This window comes from Asparagus officinalis, chromosome 3, assembly GCF_001876935.1.
Source record: "Asparagus officinalis chromosome 3, Aspof.V1, whole genome shotgun sequence".
NCBI lineage: Eukaryota > Viridiplantae > Streptophyta > Magnoliopsida > Asparagales > Asparagaceae > Asparagus > Asparagus officinalis.
This window is the reverse complement of record NC_033796.1, coordinates 51,061,114-51,072,031: the sequence shown is the minus strand read 5'-3', so window position 1 is coordinate 51,072,031 and position 10,918 is coordinate 51,061,114. Positions and strand designations below refer to the sequence as shown.

Genomic DNA, 10,918 nt, shown 5'->3' with positions numbered 1-10,918 from the left:
TGACAGCAAAGACTTGAGCTTTTGGCAAATTTTGAGAGCAAGAGAGAGAGTCACGATCTATTTTTGAGAGATCTCAAAGGCCTTTGGTGTTTCCCTCAATTTCAAACATTGATTTGATATCAGAAAGAGTATTTATCTTACTTGGCTAAGATATCTACTTCTGTTCTTGTTTCTAAAATGAAACAACGACTTAAAACCTTCTTCATGATCAACCCGGATCGTTGAATCGGTGGTCCAAGGATCAAAGCATCCCTAACACAGCAAAGATCTCACGTAAGCAGCAACTAAAAAATAGTTTATGTGTGTGTTTCTAGGGAATACCCATTTTTTTCTTTGTAAAGAGAAGTTTTATAAAAAAGCTCACACTTTTGTTTCCGTTGTAAACGATTTACGTTGTAAATGGAAGCTGCAATGAAAATCATTCCTGACGCAAACAGGTAGTTGATGACCTTACTGTATTGACAACCTTCGCATATAGTTCCTCCTCGAATCACTAAGTGCATTGACTTTTCTATCATGATCTTGAGCTTGTGATAGCACACATGGTCAAGCTGAGCATGCCATAGATCATCCATCTCATTCTTCTAAGCTTTATTTATATATGTTGATTCTTTCGATATTGCATAGATAGATTCAAATATTCATCCTACCGTGACATGTTCTCTTGGTGGCTTTAAGTTTCGGTATATTTTTATATATTGTGGCCCAAATACTACATACTTTTTTGAAGCCTTTAATTGGCAAATGGGAGGTTCTTTTTTATACCTGGTACATGTTATACATCTTATAGTTACATCCGATTCAGGTTGTAGTGTTGTGTAAATATAGTCTTTCTAATGTGTGTGATAGGTAATTTTGAATTATTAGTTATCACAACTTCTTGGCCATCTCTATACTCCTTCATATTGATGAGCTTCCCTTTTAACCCATTATGTGGTTGGAATAGACAGAATCGGCAATCCAATCTTTACTGTAACTAATTTTCTTCCCGATCTGAAACTATGGCAAGTGTGGATTCATATTCTTCCATAGTCAAGGTTAGTCGCCATATCAACGACCTCCTCTTTGTCAAGTGATGCTTTTTCAACGATAGCCACAGATAGTTGGGTATTCCATTCTTCTTCATCATCTTGATGACTGTGTAATGTTGTAGCATTGCCCTCTATTGGTCTTCTCTTATAGTGGAAATCTCTAGCGAAGTGGCATTTCTTCCCGTAGTTATAACAGCTACTGTCAGGTCTCCTTGCTTAGTGATTACCTTGATTCTTGCTTGTGATTTTCTAATGTGTGGTCTTCCTGGCTGTCTCTTTGAGTTGGCCTTCTCGTATGGCTCTTTGCTCACGCCTTTTGGTTCCTCTCTTTCTTTGTAGCTGAACAACACTTCGTCTTCACTTTTTACTGAAACGACGACCATTTGTTTGGCTAGGGTCTCTTGTGTAGCGAGTACGCTCTCCAACTCCAATAGTGTTAGTTAAGTTGAGTCGGGTAGTCATGTATAGCCGCAAGAAGCCAATGGTACTTAAGGTCTCAAACCATGGATGACTATTCTTTTCATCCTTACATCTGATACTCTAGAATCTGAATCTAGCTGAGCAATACTTGAACATAGTTTTTTCACTTATTTGACTGATTGTGAAATCCTTCTACTACAAGGTAATCAAGCTATTCTCAAGGAGCTAGAGTTGCGTATCGTTCTTCTTTGAGAAGAGTTTTGCGAGTGTATCTCATCCCTCTTTTGGAGCATCTCGCATATAGTCTACAAAAGCTTCTTCTACCATTGTCTTTAGCACATATGTGGTTTGCCAGCCTTTATATTCTATTTTCTTAGCATTTTACCTATTTCTTGAGGTGTTTAGGTCTCGGCACCACCGATGACCTCCCAGAGATCCTGTCCTTGTAGATAGGACTTCATACGAGTCTCCCAGTAGCTATAGTTATTGCTGTTGAGTTTCTTGAGGGTAACAGTAATACTTGATAGATTCGCCATTATGACATGGTACTGCTTCAGTATCTCCATGTAAGTCTGGTCCTCGACCAGCCAACTTCACAGTCCTGCACTGAGCACAAACTTCAGCCTTAACGAATGTTGATAGGATCGCCATAGGAGAGAGTCATTCCCTGACCGCCTACTCTGATACTAATTATTTATTTATGAGAGTGACTCTGATACCACTTATTGATATGAGAAGAGTGGTGGACACTAAAAAATATATTATTATTATTTCTTTAGTAGTACAACTCTCTATACTCTCTCCAGTAAAGACACTCTCTCTACTACAAGCTAGCACACTACTACACTCTTTTACAACGCGCTACTATTTCATTTTCTCTCTCTCTCTCCCTCTTTATTTCTCTCTCTTTATTCTGCTTGCTACTGGGATTGATCCTTTGCTACTTGGATGCCTTACAAATCAAACTCAGTTGAGTACATATAAATTTTGTCCTGAGGTAGGCATATACTATTAGGGTGTTAGTAGTTACTATTGCAATGGTTGTTGAGGTAGATGGTTACTGTATTGTGGTAGCTGACTCTACGGGAAATAAGTCAGTTAATGATGAAGAATTATAGGAAACAGGAAGGAACCAGCCAGACAGACTGGTGGTCGACCGCCGCGGTCGACCGTCAACGTGCACGCAGGCCTACTGGGTTTCGGAGATGAAGGCGGTCGATCGTCGCGGTCGACCATGGATTTATGCTCTTGGGTTTGTGGTTCGGTCGACCACCGCGGTCGACCGCGAGACCTGCGCAGTTGACCGTCACGGTCGACCGTCCATGTTTTCTGGGCTGGGCTTCAGTTTTTTAGCCCGATTCGTTTTCTAAGTTATATATATCCCTAAACCTGATTTGTTAGGGTTAACTCAAGGACCATTTTGAGCAGCCTTGAAGAAAGAATTTTTGCATCCAATTGTGGGAGAGTTGTGAGTGATCTAAAGCTTTGTTTTAAGGTTTGATCGGTGAGATTTGTAACTCTTTTTGTATTCTCTTGATTTCTTATAGTAAGAACTCCCCCCTCCTTGCCCCGTGGACGTAGGCAACTTGCCGAACCACATAAATCTCTTGTGTTATTTGGTGATTGTGCTTGTTTATTTGGTTATGATCTCTCTTGTTCGGATTGTGTGATTCGACCGCTTCTGCGCCGCGCACAACAATTGGTATCAGAGCTTCGGGTTCAACTTGAGGCTTGTTTGAAGGATTCGCTGAAGGATTCCTATTTTAAGAGTTAGATCGACAGCATGGGTGAATCAAGCACATCGGGATCGTCTCTTATGAAGACGATACATAGTTTGAGCATCAATAATATGAAGATCGATGTTCTGAAGTTTGATGGTAAGATCAATTTCGGTTTGTAGAGATGCCAGGTGATGGATGCGTTGGAAGCTCAAAACTTGGAAGAGACTCTTGAGTTACAAGAGAAACCTGCCGAGATGGAAGCTAAGGTTTAGAAGAAGATGAATAGTAGGGCGTGTGGAGTTATTCGGTCATGTTTGACGCTGGATCTTATTTATGATGTGATGAACGAGACGTCAGCGAAGAAGATGTGGGAAACACTCAATGAAAAGTATCTTACTAAGAGCATTAAGAATCGGCTTCACTTGAAGAAGAGGTTTTACCAGTTCAAGATGAAGAGGGGAGTTTCCATCAGGGAGCATGTTAACAACTTCACGAAGCTACTTTCAGACATGGCCAATGTGGATATTATGGTTGAGGATGAAGACAAGGCGATGCTACTTTTGTGTTTGTTATCCAAGAATGATTATGGTACATTTGTTCTCACTATGATTAATGGAAGAACTACTGTTAGCTATAAGGAGGTGACCTCAGCGTTGGTGAATTATGAGTTGAGGAAGAGTGTTGATGAGTCCTCCGAGAAGACATCAGGAGATGCATTAGTAGTTCATGGCCATGGTTCAAACCGAAGTAGGAGGTCACAGTCTAGAGGTGCACATTGTGGGATTCGTAGGAATTAGTGTGTCTTTTGTAAAGAGGATGGGTATTGGAAAACCGAATGCCCAAAGTTAGATCGAGCCGAGAAGAATAAGGGGAAAGCTGTACAAGCTTCAGAGGTGAATATTGTCAAGACTAGTGGCAACCATTTAGATTTGGATTCTTCGGGCTATTCATTGTCTGCACTTCTGTCAGTTTGTGTTGCCAACTCTACAGAGTGGATGTTGGATTCGGGTGCTTCATACCACGTTTTTCCTAGGAGGGATTGGTTCTCCAGCTTTCGGAAGTTGCAAAGAGAGGATGTTGTGCTCATGGGTAATGGACATGCATGCTTTATTGGTGGTATTGGTACCGTTCGTATTCGGATGTATGACGAAGTGATTCAGGAGTTGGAAGGAGTGAGGTTCGTTTCACAGTTATCGAAGAACATCATTTTACTAGGAGCTTTGGTGGCATCTGGCTATAAAGTGACCTTGGTGGATGCACGTTTGAAGGTCACATTGGGGTCCATGATTGTGATGAAGGGTGTCAGGAGGAGCAATTTGTATTATTTGTTCGGAAGCACGACGATTGATAGGGAGATGACGACTTCATCAGATTTGGCTAGACTGTGGCGTTGTTTGATGCTGGGTTATTTGATTGGTAATATCGTGCATAGGTTATTGAGGAGTGCTTTGACCTACAGTTTGAAGTCCTGTGAACCCATTGGTATGAGCGAGAAGACCGAGGTGGAGCTTGGCACTTCTATCCATCATTCGAGGGGTTTTCTGAGGGGTGTTCATTCAGGCATTCGGGAGCCTTCCAAGGGAGCATTATTAGGAGGTAATAGGTATGTAGTTTCCACAGTTGGTGATTGCTCTAGGCATTGGTGGGTTGCAACCAAGTCCCGTTGGTGTGAAGTCCTAGAAGCCCGCAACAGATGGAGGAAGTGTGTTGGTAGAAAGGTAACCCAACGTTCTGATTATAGTAGGGGTTCTTTCTTGCATTTGTGCCGAGCTCACGGCAATAGTAGACACTTCGTTGGTGTGAAAACTTTGAGGCGACAAGGCGAGATGGCAGATTTGGGCAGCTGTTCCTTTCTGGAGGAGGATCGGCGTTTGATGTCAAGCATTGTCATTAGTGTGCAGGCTATGATAGGTTTGGGCCGTTTCATGTATAGGTTGTCGACTGCTGCATGTAGAGATATGGGATCTGGTGGAGCTGTTTCAGATTTTGGGTTGCGTCGGATGTTTGGCTACCCAGCACCTGATCACATCGTGGATGTGAGATTTGATCCGATAGCACATTTGGGATTCAGATGCGTGTTTGATTATCACGTATTGGCTTCTGACTTTGTTCTGAGCAGGTATGTCACGTTTGACTCTCGGCAGGTGGAGAGTGGTGATCAGATCTTTGGGACATCGTAGCGGGTGGAGAGTGATGCTACTCCACATTGGGTGGAAACTCCAGATTATACTACATCATTTGAGATTTCAGCTGATGTGACACAGATTGGGAATCATGTTGATTTGGATGCAGATGATAGGTTGATTAATTTGAGTACAGCTGATAGATGTAGTCTGGATATGGCCATTGGTTCATCTCAGGTGGAGATGTTTGAATTAGTTCAGTTTGAGGCCATTGGAGGTGCTATCAGCCGCAGACTTGATCGTGATGTTGGAGAAGGGTTGCGAACTCTTCTAGTGGATTGAGGCTTTTGGAGGCCATTTGGGTGAACTACGTTCGGCTTGATTCCTTAGGCAAGAGGATACGTAGGCAGTCTTTCAGATGCAGCCGGTTTGATCAGTTGATTCAGATAGGGGGAGATCGCGTTTCGTCTCTAGATTGGTTCCCTGACTTGTTGAGGGACTATTGTTTTTTGGACTGGGTTTCGGTTTTTTAACCCGATTCGTTTTCTAAGTTATATATATCCCTAAACGTGATTTGTTAGGGTTAACTCAAGGACGATTTTGAGCAGCCTTGAAGAGAGAATTGTTGCATCCAATTGTGGAAGAGTTGTGAGAGATCTAGAGCTTTGTTTTAGGGTTTGATCGGTGAGATTTGTAACTCTATTTGTATTCTCTTGATTTCTTATAGTAAGAACTCCCTCCTCCTTGCCCTGTGGACGTAGGCAACTTGCCGAACCACATAAATCTCTTGTGTTATTTGGTGATTGTGCTTGTTTATTTGGTTGTGATCTCTCTTGTTCGGATTGTGTGATTCGACCGCTTCCGCACCGCGCACAACAAATGACACTAAGAAAATGAAGAGGTGATTAACATTGTTATTTTTGCTGTCTTTTTTTATTGTTAAATAGGTTGAGAGCTATATTTTGATGAGGTTTTTGTCATTTTTCTTGCGACAGATCTCTTGCAGGGAGGTCATTTTGATGTAGGCCTGAGAGTAAGCTGTTGTTTGTACAAAGACAGCATATGAACAACATTTCATGTCCTATGGATTTCATTGAAGTTGAAATATCAGTGAGATAATATAATTGGAGAATTTTGAATTATTTCCACGTGATGAAGCACTGTCAAAAACTCAGGCCGACTCAAGATCAATATACACGGAACTATCAAAGTATGCTACCAGTATAACTAAACTCTGAAATTGCGATGAGGGATGAGGGTTATATGTATACTCGAACTTGCCCCCATAAGTTGAATGATCTTTTTATGATTAAAACATGGACTTATGTAATGGTATTATTTTCTTTTTAAAACCTGTTTTAAATTCAGGGCCGGTAAGAATTGAATCTTGATTCTCTAATACCATATCAAAGGATAATATCAATGCACAAAAACTTTAAAGCTGTGATGAGAGACGATGGTTATATGTTAGACTCTAACATAACCCATCTAACACGGTTACTTTCTTCCTGATGAATAAAAGTTGCTAGAAACAGTAAAAATTATAGAACCTTTTTTGCCAAGCCTATTATTGAGGTTTCATCTGATAAAAGTTGATTTCATCATACGTAGATGGTTCTACCTTAGCGATGAAAATATAATTACCACAATCTATGATTTAAGTTGCATTTGTCTGTAATCTTGAATCCCTCACAGTAAGATTCGTTACAACTCTTTCACCAGCACACATGTACACCTTACCTAAAAACTATAGGAAATTAAAATAACTGCAATCAGCTTTTACACGTATACATCACATTAACCTGCATTCAAACCTTTCCTACAAGACACAATCTTTTTCCTGCACACAAAAGTTTCCACAAAAAGCTATAAACACTACTAGAAAACTGGGCATCACAGACAATCACCGAAGAACCAGAAATGCACCCTGAGGAAGCCAGCTCTAAGCACGTGTGTGTGATCGGTGCAGGACCTTCGGGGCTGGTCTCCGCAAGGGAGCTAAGAAAGGAAGGTCACTCTGTCGTCGTACTAGAGCAGAATCATGACGTCGGAGGGCAATGGCTTTATGACCCTAGAGTCGAGCATGAAGATGTTTTGGGTAGATTCACTCTCTTGAGAGTCCACAGTAGTATCTACAACTCCCTCAGGATTATGACTCCAAGAGAGGCTATGGGCTACACAGACTTCCCGTTTGTGACGAAGAAAGGAAGAGATACGAGGAGGTTTCCAGGCCATAAAGAACTTCTTTTGTATATCAGAGATTTCTGTCAGTGGTTTGGACTGCGAGAGCTGATACTGTTCAACACTAGAGTGGAATATGTCGGCATGGTGGACATTGCAGAAACTCGAAAAAATACAGAATGGGTTGTCAGGTTCAGAGAAACAAAGACCGAGAAGGTCAAGGAGGAGATTTTTGATGCAGTAGTTGTAGCCACCGGTCATTATTCTCAACCTACATTTCCAATCATTAGAGGTGAGTGCTCCCTTTCTCTATCAAAGCAGTAGAACATTGGGGAAAACTCAGATGGATTCATTCTTTAGGTTGATTCTGATGTTTGTCACCTGTTGTACGAAGGAATGGATACATGGACAAGGAAGCAGATTCACAGCCATGTGTATAGAGTTCCTGCGCCTTTCCAAAATGAGGTTGGAAGAATTTTCTCATTTTAGAGATACAAATTCTTCTTTTGTACATAAATGTCAAGTTTTCTACATAACATGTGTACCAATTACAGAATAAAAAAAATGATCTGTTGTGAGGAAATTACCAGTAAAAGATTTTTGGTTTGTATGAATACTATAGTATATTTTCTCATTGAATTTTTGGTACAGTTAACTGTACTTCACCTTATTTAAACACTATATGCAGGTAGTTGTTGTTGTTGGGAACTCATATAGCGGCCGAGACATATCACTGGAGCTGGTGGATGTAGCAAAAGAAGTACATCTCAGTGCCAAATCCCTTCAAATCTCTGAGGGTCTCTCAAAAGTCATTTCCAAATATCAAAACCTGCACATACATCTACAGGTATGCATGCATGTAAACATTTAAAGCAAAACAAAGTTACAATAGTTTCATATGCATGAAGCAAATTTGCCATAATCAAAACATTATTTGCTAATTTGAAATGTCTAATTTCAGATAGACTCTCTTTGCGAAGATGGAAGAGTTCTATTTGCTGATGGATCTTGGGTTATCGCTGACTCAATCATCTACTGCACTGGGTGAGACATACATGAAGTATTTGGTGTGGTTACTTTTTTCCCACTGACAAATATTGCATGAATTTCAAGAATAATGATGCATATCATAGTGTTGATGAGTATACTTTCTTTTTCTTTTAAGGTATTCGTATTCATTCCCATTTCTTGACACCAATGGAATAGTCACTATAGATGACAACCGAGTTGGACCTTTGTATGAGCACACATTTCCACCATCACTTGCTCCATCTCTATCATTTGTAGGCGTTCCAAGGAAGGTAAGCATGAAATCTTAACCTTACGAGACGGTGAAAATACCTCAAATGATATTTTGTACGTTCATTCATGATGTGCACATATTCCTATGCCAATGATAACAATCAATATCATTGTCATCGTCATCGTCAGAGAGACAACACTAAATGCTGAAAGGTGGATGGGAGAATGAGTAATCAAACAAATATATCGTTACTGATAGATAACTTTCAGTTAGGATTCATCTTAAAGGTTCTCTTAAAATCTTAGATTGATCAAATGTACCTCTAAGGATTTGGCTTCCTACTACTAGGCTACAGGGATTTTACTAACTTATTGTTGTAGATCTTAGGGCTTCCATTCTTTGAATCACAAGCGAAATGGATAGCTCAGGTGCTGTCTGGCAGAAGAAAACTACCGTCATCTGATGCTATGATGAGGGCCGTCGAGGAATTCTATCACTCAAGGGAAGTCGCCGGTATACCAAAGCATAACACACATGATATCGCTGACTTTGAGGTAACAATATATACTTCCATGTTCCAAATGCTAATGATAAAAGTGGAGATGTGCACAAGATGTACTTCTGTATTCATGCATTATTGGGTCCAACGATATAGGTAAAGGCTTAACAGAAAACATATACACAATTTCTTCAACCTTTTCACTGAAAGCAAGTCATATACTCTAAAATTACATAGCAGTGTCCTCTGAAACAGAGGTAAAGGAACTGCCATAGTGTTCTATCATTCTTTTCTCTGTGAATGCCAATTCATTATCTTGTTCCTAAAATATTAATTGTGAGATCTTTTCATTTTGATGGCAGTACTGTGATAAATATGGAGATAACTGTGGATTTTCCCATCTGGAAGACTGGAGAAAAGAACTTTGTACAGCTGCTATACGAAGGTCCATAGTGAACTTAGAAACTTATCGAGACACCTGTGACGATCATGAACTAATTCAGTTGGCACATCAAAGCCCTCACTTCACACAGCTAGACCCTGATGTTCTTGCCCTCTGAAGGACCGCATGATCTTCAAGAATTATTTGATTACGTTAAATCTTTTCCTTTTTGTCATCAGTTACCTGCAATATGCATTTGAGTTTCCCTGTAGAGACAATGTAATAAAACAGATAAAAGATCAAAATGCAGTGTAAGTCAGATTTCATGCTAGCAACATATAATTGGGTTTTGGCAATTAATGTCATTTTAATTTAATTTGTTGGAGCCTACACCTTACCCTTTGCTAACAACTAATATTTCACTCTGTTATTATGATTCAATGGCATATCCATGATGCCGAATGTAGAAAATAGAGAAAACCCTAATAGTTTATTGAGAATAACAAGAGAGATATATATAGCCATACAAATAGGGTTAAGATTAACAGGTAACAGCCCATTAACCCAATACCCAATATTTAACTTAACACTCCCCCTCAAGCTGGAGCATAGATGTCTACCATGCCCAGCTTGTCACATATAGTAGAGAACACCTTTGAAGAAGTAGCCTTGGTAAGAATATCAGCAAGTTGTTGTGAGGACGGAGTGAATATGAGAGATACTATCTTCTTCTCCCAAGCATCTCTGACAAAGTTGCAGTCAACTTCAATATGTTTTGTCCTCTCATGAAACACAGGATTCTGTGCAATATAAATGACAGACTGGTTGTCACAATGCATTGGCATGGGTCCAGGCTGAACAAAACCAAGCTCTGTCATAAACTTTCTTAGCCACACCATCTCACAAGCAGTGTGAGCCATTGCTCTATATTCGGCCTCTGCACTAGATCGTGATACTACATCTTGTTTCTTGCTTCTCCAAGTCACAAGATTACCTCCAGCAAAAGTACAAAATCTTGAGGTTGACTTCCGGTCTCCCATGTCTCCTGCGTAGCCAGCATCAGAGAAAGCCGAAATGTGAGTATGTACATGCTTCTTATATAACAATCCTTTGCCAGGACAACTCTTGACATATGCCAAAATCTTCAGAGCTGCTGTCCAATGAACCTCTCTAGGTTTGTGCATAAACCTGCTCAATACACCTACTGCAAAAGTAATATCAGGTCTGGTAACTGTCAAATATATTAGCTTCCCAATTAGTCTCCTATATCGTCCAGCATCATCTAGGAGAGAGGTATCATCACGCCACAAATCAACAT

At 40.3% G+C, this 10,918-nt stretch overlaps 1 protein-coding gene across 2 annotated transcripts; it reads left to right on the top strand.

Annotated features, from left to right (window-relative positions):
• LOC109832277 (flavin-containing monooxygenase FMO GS-OX-like 9) lies at nt 7,173-9,927 on the top strand. Of its 2 annotated transcripts, none has more exons than XM_020399702.1 (7): nt 7,173-7,768; nt 7,871-7,941; nt 8,165-8,323; nt 8,438-8,520; nt 8,642-8,777; nt 9,100-9,273; nt 9,581-9,927. In XM_020399702.1, exons 1-7 carry the CDS (start codon nt 7,216-7,218, stop codon nt 9,776-9,778), a joined length of 1,374 nt encoding a protein of 457 aa, XP_020255291.1. In that variant the 5' UTR covers nt 7,173-7,215; the 3' UTR covers nt 9,779-9,927. The 2 variants fall into 2 exon arrangements, with proteins under 2 accessions (XP_020255291.1, XP_020255292.1); XM_020399703.1 differs by lacking the exon at nt 9,581-9,927 and adding an exon at nt 9,375-9,438.

What these genes read in the sequence shown, in the direction of transcription:
- LOC109832277 (XM_020399702.1), top strand. Translation starts at nt 7,216, where the DNA reads ATGCACCCTGAGGAAGCCAGCTCTAAGCACGTGTGTGTGATCGGTGCA. An exon ending in TCAATCATCTACTGCACTGG is followed by an intron (nt 8,521 to 8,641) that starts GTGAGACATACA and finishes TTTTCTTTTAAG; the next exon opens with GTATTCGTATTCATTCCCAT. An exon ending in ATGATATCGCTGACTTTGAG is followed by an intron (nt 9,274 to 9,580) that starts GTAACAATATAT and finishes TTTTGATGGCAG; the next exon opens with TACTGTGATAAATATGGAGA.